We start from the raw sequence: 18,046 nt of genomic DNA on the forward strand, positions 1-18,046 counted from the left end.
TATTTTATTTATTTATTTGCACCCTCGGATTCCAGATTTTCAAAAAAAAAAATGTGTTGTATCTCAGCCAAATATTGTCATATCCTAACAAACCACACATCAATGGAAAGCTTATTTGTTCAGATGATGTAAAAATCTCAATTTTAAAAAAAATTGACCTTTATGACTGGTTTTGTGGTCCAGGGTCGCATATGTGCAATTTCAGATATAACACTGCTGTCCATATGATTTAATTAACTAAATTCCAAACAGTGCAGCTGTTGCTTTGAAATGCATTTCCCACCAAACACGGCAGATGTGCTGGGATGCCACCCAGCATTCAGCAAATCCAGTTTTTAAACAAGGGCTCTATTGTTTGACAATTCGTCCGAAACACATTTTGATTGTTGCTTCCCAGGGCCATGTGAATAGGATCCTTAAAACAGAAGAATATGGTGCAATATGGCATCTGACAGGGACAATATTCCTTTATTTTGCTTTTGCAAATAGTAGATTTGTGTCTAGAAATTTGCCAGTAATTATAATAACAAGAAAAATAAAATAGTGCAAACACTTACTAGAGTAAGTATGCGTGCAGAAAATCTGTTTTTATTTTTTAATAACGTCAAATATCAGTGGAAGATTATTCATCTTTCTATAGACTGTAATGCACAGTCTGGTCGCCTCCCACGTCCCACCTAGCGGCCAGTTGCAGGTACTGCACAGCGTTTATTTCTGCAGGGAAACGAGGAAACGGGAAAAGACCAATCAAAAATAAGGATACTAGCATGTGGAGCGGCTAACGTTACCTAGAAGAGCCTAGTTGCTACAGCATCGTCCTTAGTGTCTTACCGGGCAAGAAAGATGGAGGAAATAGAAGGTAAGGCTTTTTTTTTTTTTTTAAATGCCTATGTAAATATTTTGAATATAATGACGCTTCTAACCTTTAGCATTCAATCCGTGTGGTTGTATAAGGGAGAGCAGTTTTGGTTTATTCGGTCGCTGTTGTTTGAGGTTATCACCATGGAAGAGAATGACGGCTTGTAGGAAAATACTGATGTTTAACTGTTATTTGAACTTTGTGTTTATATATATATATACCTACATACATGCATAGATGGATAGATTGATGATAGATAGCTGAAGTGCTTTTGTTGTGATATTTGATTCATGTGAAGTGAGCTGCAGCAAAACAAACGTGCATTTCAACGATTTGTTCTGCTCCGTTTAAAATAAAATAAAAAAATCAAATGTCAAGATTTTTTTTCTCCCAGCATCCTTCACATCCTTAGGTTCCTGCCTTCAATCAGTCCCTCAGTTGTTTTACATGGACTGACAGGAGTGACCTAGTTCCACACACTTCACCCTGTATCTGAGTGAACTGATCGGCACACCCAGATAGACTCAACTATTCATCTTTATCATTTTTGTGTTTGTGTTTTTTCCTATTTTATCATGTTGATCTGTTAGCCTACTATTTATTCTTTGTGTTTTGTCTACAGAATCTCCACCTGTTTCTGAAGACCTGCTGCCCTGCAAAATATGTGGAAGAAGGTTTTTTTCAAAGGTTCTTGTAAGTATTTCTGGATGGATGATAAGCTTACAGATGGTGGTTGATGTAAATTATTTTGCCATTCAAATGTGTGTGCAAACATAAAAATAAAAATCCCAATGTGACATTCTAAATTAAACATATAACTATATATAAATCATATTTTTTACTAAGTTACAGTTTGTGCATTATTATGTGTTGCCTAGCAAGTTGCAGTGTGATACAAAATGTACACTACAGTTCAAAAGTTTGGTGTCTGTAAGTTTTATTTTTTATGTTTTCTAAATAGGTCTTTTATGCTGACCAAGGCTGAATTTATTTGAATTAAAAACAGTACTTACAGTAAAAAAAAAACAAAAAAACAGTAATATTGTGAAATGTTGTTGTTATAGAAAAATATTTTCTATTTTAATATATTTTCAAACTCACTTAAAGAGTTATTTAGTATAATTTTGCCAGAAAAAGTTTTAGAATTTTTATCTTATGTTAATGTACAAAATCTTGTGTAATATAACTTGTTTATTTTGTTTGCTGGTTAGGGGCCAAGCACCGAAGGTGCGTAGGCACCTCTTGAAACCGTTGGCGTTATTAGGGGCCAAGCACCGAAGGTGCGTAGGCACCTATTGTGTTTGTTAGGGTTATTAGGGGCCAAGCACCGAAGGTGCGTAGGCACCTCTTGAAACCGTTGCCGTTATTAGGGGCCAAGCACCGAAGGTGCGGAGGCACCTCTTGAAACCGTTGGCGTTATTATTAGGGGCCAAGCACCAAAGGTGCGGAGGCACCTATTGAAACCGTTGGCGTTATTCTTCTTCTTCTTCCGCCGCAATGTCAATGGCAGCCCATAGAACCGATTGCGGGAAAGTTGTAAAATTTGGCACACTGATAGAGGATAGTGTCAATAGTAACCACAGCAAATTTGGAGTCTCTAACTCAAACTCTCTAGCGCCACCACTTGTCCAAAATTTCACTTTTGAAATGCTAATAACTTTTGAACCGTAAGTCACAAAATAAAAATTTTTCCTTGGTTCAAGCCGAGTCAAATGAAGTCCGAAATTCAAAAATCGTAAGGTTTAGTTTTTTCGTTATATTCAATTGTTCTTAAAACCTACTTTGTCGAACTCGTCCTAGACGGTTCATCCGATTCTCACCAAAATTGGCTCAGATCATCTACAGACCATGGAGGCTAAAAGTTATGGAATTCAAGTCGATTCGTGAAAGCGTTTTCGAAAAACATGCTAACGAATTTGCCGAAAACCACGTAAAAATGGATCTGAGGCTATATCTCCGCAACGGTTTGGCATATTGAGACGAAATTTGATGTGTGTTGTAACAAGCATGACCTGAGGGAACCTGCATTGTTTCGGCACTGTGCCCCCTAGTGGTCAGGAGACATGAAAAATGAATATTTTTGCTTATAACTTGTGAATGGTTAGGCTAAAAATCACAAATCACTGGTCTCTTTAGATTCGGTGCATCATGCCGAGTCCAACCATATAAAATTTTCCCATGTCAGCCATTTTGGCCGTCGGCCATGTTGAATTTTGTCGTAAAATGCTATATTTTACGAACGCATTAACTTATCATTACAAAACTCAGTGTGGTTCTTCGGCCCCATGCCCTGATGGTACTCAAAAAGTTTGGGGACGGCGCCACCTTTTGGTCAAAAGTTATAATGAAATTTCTAAAAATGCTAATAACTTTTGCTTACATTAGCCTATTGTAATCAAACTGATGTTGATAGATTCCGTGGGTCATGCCGAGATCATCGATACCAATTTTGCAATAATTGGCTAAACTTCCTGTCCGCCATTTTGATTCATGTTGAAAACCTACTTTTTCGAACTCCTCCTAGACCGTTAATCCGATTTTCACGAAATTTGACTCGGATCATCTTCAGACCATGCTGACCAAAAGTTATGGATTTTGTGTCGATATATTAAACGGTTTTCGTTTAACGCATCAACGAATTTGCTGTAAAGAGGCCAAACTGCATCTGAGGCTGTATCTCAGCGAAATTTTGACACATTCGCACCAAATTTTGTATGTGACATTGTCACCTCACATTAACCACGCTTCGTCAGTTTGGTAATGGTGCCACCTATTGGTCAAGAGTAATAAACCATTCATTAATCATTAATAATGAAATTTCCAAACATGCTAATAACTTTTGGCTGCATTAGCCGATTGTAATGAAACTGGTCTCAAATTATTCCGTGGGTCATGCCGACAACATACATGCCAATTATGTCATAATAAGCCGAACTTGCTTTCCGCCATTTTGATTTATGTTGAAAACATACTTTTTCGAACTCCTCCTAAACCGTTTGTCCGATTTTCACCAAATTTGAATCATATCATCTTCAGACCATGCTGAACAAAAGTTATGGATTTCGTGTCGATAGAGAAAACCGTTTTCGCATACCACAGCAACGAATTTGAGGCATGATGCCAAAATGACAGTTGAGACTGTATCTCTGCAATGCTTTGGCCTATTGACACCAAACTTTGTGTGTGCCATTGTCACCTCACACAGAACACACCACATCGATTTGAAAATGGTGACACCTTTTCGTCAAAAGTGATAAGCCAATAAATCATATTGCTCTAGGTTTATATTTGATTTTTCAGCCGTTTTGACTAAAAACATCCTAAAATGGCTTCAATTACTAATTTCTGCAGTTGGTCTGTTGCTTGCTTCTGTAGTGCTTGGCCCCGTCATTGCTGCTTGCAGCTATATTTAGGGGCCAAGCACCGAAGGTGCTTAGGCACCTGTTGTTTTTGTTGGCGTTATTATTCTTTTTCTTCCGTAAGAGAGTCAATGGCAACCCATAGAACCGCTTGCGGGAAAGTTATAAAATTTGGCACACTGATAGAGGATAGTGTCAATAGTAACCACAGCAAATTTGGAGTCTCTAAATCAATTTCTCTAGCGCCACCAACTGTCCAAAGTTGCACTCATGTTTATGTTAATAACTTTTGAACCGTAAACCACAAAATTTTAATTATTTTTTCTCTGAATCCTTGGTTCATGCCGAGTCAAATGAAGTCCAAAATTCTAAAATCGTAAGGTTTAGTTTTTTTACTATTTTTTTTTTTTTTTTTTTTATTGTTTGTAAAACCTACTTTTTCAAACTCGTCCTAGACGGTTCGTCCAATTTTCACGAAAATTTAACCAGATCATCTTCAGACTATGGTGGCAAATGGAATTCAAGCCGATTAGTCCAAGCGTTCTCGAATAATACACTAGCTAATTCTACGAAAAGCACGCAAAATGGATCTGAGGCTATATCTCTGCAACGGTTTGGCGTATTGAGACCAAACTTGGTGTGTGTTATAACAAGCATGACCTGAGGCAACCTGCAGTGTTTCGGCGCTTTGCCACCTAGTGGTCAGGAGATACGAAAAATGCATATTTTTGCTTATATCTTGTGAATGGTTTGGCCAAAAATCACAAAACCGGTCTCTTTAGATTCGGTGCATCATGCCGAGTCGAACCATATCTAATGTTGAATTTTGTTGTAAAATGCTATATTTTACGAACTCATTAACGTATCGTTATGAAAATTGGTATGGGTCATCAGCACGATGCCCTGAAGGAGCCTGAGAAGTTTCAAGGCAGTGCCACCTTGTGGTCAAAAGTTATAATGAAATTTCTAAAATTGCTAATAACCTTTGCTTACATTAGCCAGTTGGTTTGTTGTTTGCTTCTGTAGTGCTTGGCCCCGTGATTGCTGCTTGCAGCTATATTTTTTATTGTATCTGTTATACTTACTGTATTTTTAAATTGTCTTTGCCATGAAAATAGCCTAAGATGCTGACGTGTCATTAAATAAAAATATACTACAGTACATAATATATTTTCAAATGTAATTTAATCCTGTGTTGGAAGAGCTGAATTTTTTTTGGCAGCCATTACTCCAGGCTTCAGTGTCACATGATCCTTCTGATATCATTCAAATATGCTGATTTGCTGCTCAAGAAAACAGTTGTGCTTAATATTTTTGAAGAAACCATGGTACATTTTTTCAAAAGAATGGCATTTTTTTAAAATCTTTTGTAACATTATAATTGTCCTTGTAATTGTTACTTTTACATAATTTAATGCTTGATTGTTGAATAAAAATATTAATTTATAAAAAAAAAAAAAAAAAAAAGAACTGTAGTTTACATTGTGTTGCCTAGCAATAAACTAACCAATTATGTTGTTAAGTAGTTGCCAAATCAGTTGTCACAGTTATTTGATACCTGCCCACCTGATTACCTATTGTAGAAAAAACATATGCCGATCTGCCAGAAGACAGCAGCAAAGAAAAGAAAGGTGTTTGACTCCAGCAGGCAGAGGGCAGAGGGGACTGATATTCCTGTAGTCAAACCCATAAAACCAAAGGTGAGGAAACAACCACATTTAAACATTACAGCGACACTGTTACACTAGTTGTTTGGACCTGGATCTAGTTTATCTTGTACTGCATTTGTTCCCTTCCTTTTCACAGCTAATGGGAAGTGAACCGTGAGTTATTACATACATTATATTGTTCAGACTGCTGCACATTCAGAAACTGTTGTGTGCTGTTGCCATAAAGTCTTCTGCAATGTCACTGCATACATTGGCAAAAGTGATGTTCACCAAATTCATGTTAGTAGTAATAAAACAACACGAGCATAAAAGCAAAGAATCCATTTTAGCAACACTGGTTACAGTTCCCAGTCATGTATAGATAATAAAATAATAAAGATATTTTGTAGGGCTAAAGTTTACACTGCCTCAACATGAGCTAATATTTTTTTTCTGGATTGAAATTCTCAGGGAATAAAAACCTCAATGCTAATCTGTAGTAATTAAAAATAATTTCACCCACACTTTAGGGGTTAAATGTATTTAATGTTCTTGGACAGAATTCACATTGAATAAATGTAGTTAATGCAGTTTAAAAAAATAAATAAATAAGAAAGTGTTACAAAAGATGCTTTTATCCAAATGGACTTGCAGTACTTTCAAGATGCATTTTTATGTATACATAAAAATGAACTTGTTTTTACATCAAAGTAATCAGGTTTATTAGGGTATTCATTTACTAAAAAAATATTTTGGTAGAATATCTTAAAATAAAAAATCTAAAATTATAAAATATTGGAAGACATAATTATGTTAATTTTCTCTCTCTCTTTTTGTGCACTGTTTTTATTTAAATTTACTTTTATTGCTTTTGTCACAATTCTGAACATGACCTTAAACCTCTGTTAAAGTCTCTTGTCCTCCATGAATTACTCCTTTATTGTATTATTATTTCGTTTTTTTGTGCACATTCCTTGTTGCATATTTTTCCGGCATGACTGTTCCTGGGAAACCAAGCTCATGACCTTTCTGTTGTTTGTGCCATTCTTTATCAGTTAGTCTAAAGGAATATCATGGCTTGGCTTCACCCACAACCTCAAGTTTTTTCGGGGCAGTGTGAACAGGACAGTTGTTTCTCAACTCACTGAATACATCAGACAACTTGTTTGAAACTGCTGAATATAGCTTTAGCAAGACAATATCAATCTACCAGTTTACATGCTTTGATTCAGAACAGTCAAACTCTGGTTTGGCCTCAAGCAAGCATAGCAAATGTGAAAAAGACCTCAGTCTCAAACAGAGCCCACTATTCAGGGCTGTTTTCCTCCACGGCTACCCTCATATCATACCCTAGTGTCCTGAAGTTTTCTAAAACCCCTTTTGGTTATGTTTCAGTTACAAAGTTCTTCCAGCAGCTCTAAGTCTGATAAAGTAAGTTGAATGTTTGATTTAGTTTTTTTTTTTTTTTTTTTTTTTTCTCATAACTGAATTTTGTGTCTCAATTTATCACTTCTAATGTTAAGGCTGCAGTGTTTAATATTTGCTTGCTTTGGGAAAAAGAATCCCCAAAAGAGTTAAAAGTTTAAAAGAGTTGTAAATAATCTTGATCTTGATGTTTGTCTCAAGTTTACCTACTGGGATCAATATACAATGATTATCTGCCTGTCCTGACTTACAAAACCCAATTATTGTTATTAAAAACAGTGATTCTCAACTTATCCAACACAACATTCAAGATATTTCCTTTAGTATTTCTGATGTAATGATGATTAGCTTGTTTTCAAACTTTTTTTGTTAGCAGAAAATAGAAGTATCAATAGATTAAAATTTGCCATGATTAATTTTGTAATTCCAGATGTATGAATGAACTGCATGTTGTTGTTGTTGTTGTTGTTTTTATAGGAAAATTTTAAATAAATGTTGGTAGATGTTGTACATCAAGATTTTAGAAAATGTTTTAGAAAACATTTTAGTTAAATTAGATTATTATAATATTCAACATTTGTAACAAATTTTAAAACTTAAAACACTAATAAAAATAACTCAGTCTCAACATGTAAATTTAATTTTCATACTGTGCGGTATAATGTTGGGATGCCTAAATTCACTTGTAGTCTTAAATATTATTTATTATTATTTTTAGAGTTTTTACTTTTCATTTAGACAAAATGGTATAGAATTTTAATACTGCCCATTTATCATTTTTGATTATAACATGAAAATGATCAGAATTTTAATAATGGTACATTCCTACATTTTAAATAATTAAATAATCTTGTTCCCCCTTTGAAGGTTATGTAGTAGGTGATTTAGGAAATTTAGAATTAGAATATCCTGCATTCCTGTTTGATTTTCAATAAAATGTTTTCAAAATAAATGTTTGTTTTAAACAGCCTGAACCACCGAAGAAACAGTCCAATTGGCGCCGAAAGCATGAAGAATTCATTGCCACCATTCGTGCTGCCAAAGGTTTGGATCAAGTCATGAAAGATGGTGGACCCCTTCCTCCACCCCCTCCTCCATCCTATGATCCAGGTAAAAAAAACAAACAAAAAAAACCACTAGTCTAGTACTGACACTTGGAAGGGTTAACAGTAAGATCGGTAAAAACAGTAACAGCAACTGACTTTTCCAGATTATATCCAATGTCCCTATTGCCAGCGACGCTTCAGTGAGAATGCAGCAGATCGCCACATCAAGTTCTGTAAAGAGCAAGCGTCCAGAATTTCCAATAAAGGCAAGTTTGCTGGGAGCGATAAAGCCAAACCCCCAGCCAGGACTCAGGTGAGGCTTCACTGTAAAGATCACTTGAGGTCAGTTTAAACTTAGAAAAAAGCATGCCATTTTAACATGATAAACATAAAAAGAATTATCAGAAACTTAATATGAATACATTTTAAAATTTTAAACGCCGTCTCGTCCCTTTTGAACACTATCACTTGGGACCGCTGATCTATAATAGAGAACTGGATTGCTGATTAGGTCAAAAAAGTGAAGCCACCGCACTGCCATATTGGTATTCATTACTATAGAGCAATATTAACAGAGGCTTGCATTGTAATATTTATTGTATAATTTCTGATACTAAAACCAGGTATATGTTCATGTTTAATATTTCCTGCATAATTATGTACATAAAGAAATATATTTTGTGTTGGATCAGTTACCTTTGTCGGCAAGTGCGCAACTGCCACACCCACCTCACCGATTTCAATATATTGCTTATCTTGTCCGAAAATACCATAAACATTGCAGATAACATCTTAAGTAACAATTAATTTACATGCACAACAGAAAAACGAATCCTGTGTTACTGGTATACTTCAAATTGGGTGAATTTTAGGTCAAGGTTTTGCCTGGCTGCTCAAACACTTCCAGTGGCATCACAGCCAAATGGCAGTTTAGAACGCAATGAGCAGTCCAGTCATTATATAGATCAGTGCTTGGGACTGAGGCCTTTAATGTTCCACTAACAGACAGGCTCCAGACAATGCCTTTGAATATGCTTTAATAATGGCCGGGAGGACCTCAAACCCAATAACTGTGAATGCTTGACATGACATGATTTTTTTACATCATTTTTCTCTAATGTAATTGTTTCTTCATATGTGCAATTCAGCAATCCCTCCTCTGTTACAGGCAAAGCAAGTTTTGTTTATGACTGTGTTGTTATGGTGATAATTACATTCAGATGTTGAGCCGCCTTGTCCATATGTATCTGTTTTTGCAACACATTCCCTTTGGCTACAGTATTGGTACATTTCGTTTTCAAAAGCATACAAATGTTAAGCCTGCAGCAAAAATATGATTAATGAGAAATTTCCTTCACAATTCCCCCTCTTATCATTTGGTCATCAACCTTCATTCATCTACATGTTTACATGACATGTTTACATGTTTTTACATGCTCTTTACCGAAGCATCCAATTTTAAGTCTTGCAGTGGGTAAAGTAGCAGTCACTGTTAACACAAGTTTAAACAGTGGCTAAATAAATCACCAAAAGTGTTCCTAATCTTATCTAATCTTGATAAATTGTGCTTTAATGCCACAAGGTATTTTTCATGTTAACCAATACGTATATTCCTTTAATCAGCATCCTAAGATGGAATGAAAATACAACTAATTTTCTCAATTTTACCAAATACATATACCATCTTCTCCCAACATTTTATCCAGATCCATCCTGTTTTGAAACTGCACAACAAGAGAATTGTATCATTTTTACAGATTCAAAATTAAAAACTGTATTCCCCATAGTAAATTGCATTTTAACTATAGAAGACCTTTTACAGAGTAAATTTTTAGCATCATCTGCTGGATTTCTTACAAGCAAATTAAAAAGTTGATACCACTGCAAAGAAAGCTGTCAGTTTGTGTACAAATTGTCAAATCTTTCTCTCAGACGTACTCTGAATTCTGATTTGATCAAGTGGTGTACGCCAAATGTTCTTTAGGACATTCTCAAGACCAACACATGCACACGTTCTGAAAGAACAAAGGTTCAGCTTTATGCATATTCTGCAGTTTTATGCATATTGCAGCAGGCGCAATGATATTACGCAGCGCCTGAAAATAGGCTAACTTCCGTCAACATAACCAACGTGACCACCTGCTTGCAAAGGGAGTGTGCCTTGCAACCATGGATACATTTGTGAGAGATGCTGCGTAATATCATTGCACCTGCTGCACCCATGGTACGGCAGCAAAGTTCCTTGATTATTACGCCCGAATGAGAGTATAGTTCCTAGCCATATCGGTCTAGAAAATCACAACTTTTCATGGATTCATGGTTCAATGGATTCGAAAACTGTAAAACTCAACTGTTTAACTCTTGGAGAGTTGGAAAATGAGCCTATTTTCAAAAATAGTGGCGTGTTCCTTTAAAACAATGTAGTTTTAAACAGCGTTGTTGTGTAACATCAACTCCATCTCTCAGTTTGAAGGTGGATTATAATTTCCTAAATCATACTGCAAATTTTGGTATCGATCCGATACGGAGTAATTACATGGCCGGTATCGCCGATGCTGATACCGATACTTTTCATTTAAAAAACCATACATTTAAATGACCAACTACACTTTGAAAATTAACAATAACTAATGTTGTTATACATGTAATATTACGTTTACCTTAAAGCAACGTGGATATTCTTTGCCTTTCTAAAAGGACTTTGCAGACAGAGGAGCCCAGAACATGAAAGCAATGTGCAGTTTCATGTTAAGTATTTTCCTCCCATATAAAAGAGTTATAAAGAAAAAAAATTATGTGGCTTATTGAATTAAGAACATAATAAAAGACAAAACTCAGTATACACCTTATTAATGTTGCAAACTAGATATACAAGTTAGCAGATGTGCCCAGAATATGAAAGCAATGCTCAGAGTTTTCACATTACGCATTTTCCTCCCATAAAAAGCCATTATAAAGAAAAGTTGAATGTAAGTGGCTTATTGAATGAAGACAGTGATATGAAAAAGAACTATTAACCATAACTCGTTTATTATTGAAAGGATTTTTGTATGTTTTGTACGTACCATTATTTTTATTATTATTATTATTGCAATAAAAAACTGATATGAAAAGTCCAAATTCTGTATATTTTATAAAAAATATATACTATGTATGTACAAGTAAGCAGATCAACCCAGAACATGAATGCAACACACTGAATTTCATTTCCTCTGGCTCTTATGATAACCAATATAAAAACATTTAATATGGTGTAATGGAGGAAAAAGTGATAAAGACCAAATAAATAAAGTAGGCCTATATAAAGACCAAATTCCATTTACAATTTGTTAATAAAATATAATATGTGACAAGCAGCTGAGCCCAGAATATACACCCAAACATGCTAAATTACATGTTAAGCATTTAACTCCCATAGAAAACCGATATAATGAAAACATTTAAAGTGGCTTAATGCATTAAGAAAGTAATATTAAAAGACCAAACTCAGTATACAACTTACAGTGATGCTGCATAAAAAGGACAAATTCGGTATACAGTTATATACAATATGTACTATGTGAAGGATTTCCTTCCTTCCCCTTTTCATTTCTTTTGTAGCTCGGAGTTCAACCGTTCCATCTGTAGCCAAAAGTATCCGCTTGCCGCTTAGAGCCGCTGAGTCACGTGATGGCATGACAACAAAACAGCGTAGCAGGGGAGGAGCAGCAATGTTTGCATACGAGATGTGAAAAGAGTGCATATACATCCACAGAGACATGTCTACACTTTGTTCAATGTATTAAGCAATGTATTATGTGTATAGGAGAGAAACTTAAAGGTGACCTATTATGCCCCTTTTTACAAGATGTAAAGTAAGTCTCTGATGTCCCCAGAGCGTATATGCGAAGTTTTAGCTCAGAATACCCCACAGATACATTTTTATAGCTTGTTAAAATTGCCACTTTTAGGGTATGAGCCCAAACGCCTGGTTTTGAGTATGTTGCTTTAAATGCAAATGAGCTGTTGCTCCTGGAGAAGAGGGCGGAGCTCAAGCTCCGGCATAAGCATTGCTAGCCTTTGCAAATAAACATTCCACTATTAGTACAAGCCTGTTATCTTTACAGAAAACATACTGTTTCAAAGACAAAGTATCTGATTATACTGTGCATTCACAGGTGGCTGTGAAAATAAATCTGCATTGTTTATCCTTTTGATCTTTTCATCCAAAAAAATTTACAAAATTCTAACCTTTCATTGAAGTAAAACAATGGAAAGTGGGGGAAACTCACATTATGAAATGTTTTTCTCTAGTTCACGTTAGGCACAGTTATTGGCGCCCAATTATTGCAACGTCCTTTTCTCCATAGATAACGGCTCTGATTTTTCTCCTATAATGCCTGATGAGTTTGGAGAACACCTGATAAGAGATCAGAGACCATTCCTTCATCCAGAATCTCTCCAGATCCTTCAGAATACCAGCTCTATGTTGGTGCTGCTTCTCTTCACCCCACTCATTTTCTATGGGGTTCAGGTCAGGGAACTGAGACAGCCATGGCAGAAGCTTCATTTTGTGCTCAGTGACACATTTTTGTGTTGATTTTGATGTTTGTTTTGGATCATTGTCTTGATGGAAGATCCAAACACGGCCCATTATAAGATTTCTAACAGAGGCAGCCAGGTTTAGATTTTTTAAGTTTCATCTGACCATAGAAACCAGTGTCATTTGAAGTTCCAGTCGTGTCTGACAACTTAATATGCTGGAGTTTGTTTTTGGATGAGCCAGGAGTTTTTTTCTTGAAACCCATTTGAACATGTGGTGATGTAGGGGCTGTTTGATATATATTTTTTAGGCTTTTTGACCCCAAGACTCAACTAATCTCTGCAGTTCTCCAGCTGTGATCCTTGGAGAGTCTTTGGCCACTCAAACTCTCCTCTTCAGCGTGCATTAGGACGATATAAACACACCTCATCTTCCAGGCAGATTTGTAACATCTTTAGTTGATTGGAGCCTCTTAATTGTTGCCCTGATCTTGGAAATGGGGATTTTCAATGCTTCAGCTCTTTTCTTACAGCCACTTTCTATTTTGTGAAGCTCAACAATCTTCTTCTGTATATCAGAACCATATTCTTTGGTTTTACTCCTTGTGATGGATGATTAAGGGAATTTGGACTTTGTGTTCCTCATATTTATAATCCTGTGGATCAGGAAGTCATGGCTGGACAATTTCATGTTCATAATCACCCTGGTGTGCTAAATTTTTAAAAATATGAATAGGAATATACTTCAGAGATATTTTACTCATAAGAATGTCTATGGGTGCCAATAATGGTAGCTAACATGCATTGGAGGAAAATATTTATTTCATAATGTGAGTTTCCCCCCACTTTAAATTGTTTTACTTCAGTGAATGTTTAGAATTTTGTGAATTTTTTGAATGAAAGATCAAAAAGATTTATTTTCACAGCCGCCTTTGCTCATATTTACCAAGAGTGCCAATATTAGTGAGCAGCACTGTAAATGATTAAAAAGAGCACAAACCTGCGGCACGTTTGACCTTTTGACAACTTTCAAAAGATATGTTCAGAGGCTAGGGAAGCACATGAGTCTTGGTTACCTGTTGATGAAGCCGAAAAACATGACATTGTTTAAAGCGAAGATAATACACAGACACAGCAAAAGGTCAGAAAAAGTGAGTGATTTAAATGATTACATTGGTCCTGGAAACAGCATCTCAGATGTGTCTCATGCTGCCTCCAAATGCAGTAAGTAAATTTCATGCAGCAGTAGCTTTGCACCTGCATGTATACAGGTGGAGACAAAGCTGCACATACTGCTGCGTGCCATTGAAGCTCAGGAGGAGGAGTTGAGATGAAAAAAGAACAATTGGAATTGGATGCTAAAATAGCAACTTCAACTGTGTTAGAAACTTCTTTCTAGCATTTGTCACTGGCTGACGTTCGGGGCGCAGACGTTAGAATGAACAGAACACAATTGACCTTTTGTGGGACTTTTGGCTACTTGCATGATGACTCAGCAGTAGTAGATTAAGCTCTGACATGGCAGGTTTTAGCTACAAAATGAGTACTCCTAAGAAGGAGAAGAGAGAATAGATCAAAGAGAGAGCTGTGTTGGAAATGCTGAAGGGAGAGAGCTGTTGTGGTAAGGAAAAAGGAGTCCAGAGAAGAACCCATGGGAGACGGTTCTGCACCAGACAAGAAAACAAAGCGGTCTCTGGCTAGTGATGGGCTTCAAACAGGACCACCACTGCTACTAACACACAAGGCTTGAGTGCACCTAAGAGGCAGTTAAAGGGGTCATATGATGCTATTTTAAAGATCATTATTTGGTGTATTTGGTGTAACAGAATATGTTGACATGCTTTAATGTTCAAAAAACACATTATTTTTCAAATACTGTACATTATTGTAGTTCCTCTATACCCCGCCTCTCTCAAACGCGTCGTTTTCTACAAAGCCTCTCCTTCCGACAAGCGGGGTCTGCTCTGATTGGCCAGCTGGTACAGTGCATTGTGATTGGCAGTATTTGCAGTACACAAGCCGCGGTTAAGACGATTTCTGACAGGCTGTACACTCCACTGTGATGTGACCCTGTTCCCCTCGTATACACACACACATGCAAAACTCCGTATTTGAACAGTCTATTGCAAATACTTAAACTAATAACAAAACATACTTGTAGTCACTGATTTAGAAGCATCAGATTGTCATAGCAAAGTCGAAATTGGCCCTTTTTTTTTTTAGAAATAGCCTTCGTGCACAGCCAGCCTTGTACTCTCCTAGGTTCACGAAACTGTCGTCCATAAAATGCGTTGCACAAATTCGAACATTTGGGTTGTGCTGTTCTGTTGTACACAAATCTTAACCAACGATTCCTAATTGCATCTACTTTCGGAAGGCCAAATAAAGTGCTTTTGCAGAAACACACAGCGTCTCCCTGACATGGCTGCATCAACACTACTGCGGTTACTGAAACCACGCCTTCTTTCTTTGCGTGAACATTTGGGCGGCATTACACAAATATTTTCACATCGTGACGAAGACATGTGGGGGCGTGTTTGAATGAGGCGTTTTGGCCCGGTCTGGATCAGCCTTCTCTTTTAGATAGAATAAATCCTTTTGTGGGAGACTTTGAGCTTTGTAACTCTGCAGATCTTATACATGCACAAACAGCTACATAACACACTAAAGAAAAGGAAAACAAGAAATCGTATCATATGACCCCTGTAGGATCAGAATGAATCAGACAAATTTAAGATTTGATCAGAACTCGAAACATGAGGAGCCGAAATTCCAGAGAGGCCCCAAGGCAACAGGACGTCATAAATCAGATCCCTAGCTCCAGCTCGTCTGAAGAAAGCCTAACCAACAAGCCTCTTTCACAGGACAACTTGCAACATTAAGACAAAAGAATACGTATTGATAAGTCCAACGCAGGAAGGAGATCGTCAAATTTGGGGCAAATAATCAAGATTAATGGTCAAAGAGATGGCCATCACGTGTGTTCCATGAGAGAAATCACAAGCTTCCTTAGATTGACTTTTCCCCCACATAGAAGACACAGACCAGACTGAAAATCCTTTGTTCACAGAACATGTCCTTATGTTCTACACAGAACTACACAGACACTGTCTTTTCCATAGGCACCTAAAATCATCATTAAAGGACTTATGAGCAACTAATCATTTCTATGCATAACTCCATATTATGTATGTAACCCACACATTAGACTATCATGTTTTAATCAAATATTATGTATGTCTTTTTAATAACTATTGAACGACTTTAAGGATTTATATTCGTGCTTTAAACGTTTCTTCCAATCAATTCCTTGTCAAATGTATCATAGTATTGTTATAGAAATCATGTCCAAAATTATATTCTACAAGAGCGTGTAAAATTCGGACCATGTGACTGATACATGATTTATGGATTGGGAGGAGAAATGAGCTAAGGTCATATCTAATTGGTCAAGACACCCATTGGGACGTGTCCAAAAGCCGAGTTTAAAAACTCAGGACTCCATCAAATTCTCCTCTCTTCTCTTCTAACTTTTAGCCATGCTTTTTGTCATCACTTTCTGTGTTCTTTGAGCGCCGTCCCAGCGTGCTCTGGCCTACATGCCAGTTGCTACTTAACACCACGATGAGAAGGAAAACCACCTAGTCTCGTTACATCCTTTCTTTTATTTTAGTTTCTTTTCCGTTGCGAGTTTCGTGTTCTCAGTTTAAGTTTTGCCGCCACACCTTGTCTCCGACTTCAACTCGAGCCCGTGACCACCTCAAACCTTCAACCAGACCAACTCTGCATCTTCAGCCAACGCCCAAGACATCACTTCAACGACTACTGAACTTCCAGCCAATCAGAAACTTGGGAAACCCCCTTTCTGCAAAGACGACGACAGAAGGGAATCTTAACACAAAGGCAACGCGAGTGACCTCCAGATTCTAACTGAGCTGGTTCATTTGATATAAATTTATCAAATGCACGGATTATCAAACTGAAAATTTGTAGGGGGCCAAGAGTGTGGGGGCTGTCCCGATCTTTTTCTGGGGGCCTATAAAATTAGAAATTAAATTGAAATGTATATTTAGGTTGGTGCCAATAGCCTTGTGGTTAGTGCGTCGACATACAGCGCAACCGCGCTCACGGCGACCTGAGTTCAATTCCCCTCTTGAGGTCCTTTGCCGATCCCGTCCCCTCTCTCCTCCCAGTGCTTTCCTGTCATCTCTCTCTACTGTCCTATCTATAAAAAATGCATAAAAAGCCCATAAAAATATCTAAAAAAAAAAAAAAAGAAATGCATATTTAGCAGTAAGATGAACTAATATTACCAACGCCAGCATCTATAAAAGGTTAAAGGGGACATAACACAGACCGTTTCAGCCAATCTCATGTTAATCTTGAGTACCTACAAAGTAGTATTTTGATTCTCTCTGAAAACAGCCGTGCTCCTGGAAGTGTGCCGTGGGCGGAGCTAAAGAGTGACGAGCACTTGAGCACCGATTGCCAACAAAACACAGACATTTGATGCCGTTTCATTTACCGTCTGCAGTTCTGAATCATAACCGGGATATTTTATAGCTGGGACCACTCCATCTTTCACTATCAAATGATGTGCAAATCCAGCGTCAAACTGGGCCTTGTTTATAAAACCTTCGTCAACAAACACACTTGCAAATATCCGTTGCTGCCCCGGAAAAACAAACTGCATCCTCCGTTTACGTAACGCTGGGTTCTTTGGGAAGCTGAACAAGGTTATTTTTTCCCTTACAACCAAAAACACACTTCTTTGAAGACATTCTTCCCAAGCAAGTCCTGTGCAGTGCTGCCGAATGAGGCGTGTTCCAATTATACCCTTCATTACGTCATGAAGATCCATGCTCAAAAAAACTTTCCGAAACTTGTACAAACCCGAAAGGAGTGTATTTGGCACAGAAATACTCCGTTCTATATTCAAATCATTTTTTGAAACTTTGGCCATGTTTAGCATGAGAATCCAACTCTTTAACTGTGTAAATAACTCAACATGCATGAAATGGCATTAGACCATCATGAGAGAATATCTATAACTTTGTCCAGATTGGGGGAATTGTAATGTTTAATATTTCTTTTATTATGTAATTTTTAATATTTTTTTTTTGTATAAAAAAATATATAGATTTTAGTTTGTATATGCTGTCAATAATAGTTTTTAGAAAGAAAATC

General features: G+C 36.9%; 1 protein-coding gene across 4 annotated transcripts in view; it reads left to right on the forward strand.

Moving 5' to 3' along the window:
• Nucleotides 1-726: 726 nt before the first annotated feature.
• The window catches only part of zc2hc1a (zinc finger, C2HC-type containing 1A), a 30,271-nt gene continuing 12,951 nt past the window's right edge, over nucleotides 727-18,046 (forward strand). Inside the window, exons 1-6 of one of the 4 annotated variants that reach the window (XM_058765203.1) lie at nucleotides 727-859; nucleotides 1,482-1,552; nucleotides 5,802-5,918; nucleotides 7,263-7,298; nucleotides 8,261-8,402; nucleotides 8,503-8,651. In XM_058765203.1, coding sequence (XP_058621186.1) covers nucleotides 844-859; nucleotides 1,482-1,552; nucleotides 5,802-5,918; nucleotides 7,263-7,298; nucleotides 8,261-8,402; nucleotides 8,503-8,651 — 531 coding nt within the window. In that variant the 5' untranslated portion in view covers nucleotides 727-843. Of the gene's footprint in view, nucleotides 860-1,253; nucleotides 1,553-2,087; nucleotides 2,140-5,801; nucleotides 5,919-7,262; nucleotides 7,299-8,260; nucleotides 8,403-8,502; nucleotides 8,652-18,046 lie in introns of those variants that run through there. The other 3 variants (XM_058765205.1, XM_058765204.1, XM_058765206.1) reach the window with 3 other exon arrangements.

The sequence above is a fragment of the Onychostoma macrolepis genome, chromosome 24 (assembly GCF_012432095.1).
Source record: "Onychostoma macrolepis isolate SWU-2019 chromosome 24, ASM1243209v1, whole genome shotgun sequence".
Classification (NCBI taxonomy): domain Eukaryota; kingdom Metazoa; phylum Chordata; class Actinopteri; order Cypriniformes; family Cyprinidae; genus Onychostoma; species Onychostoma macrolepis.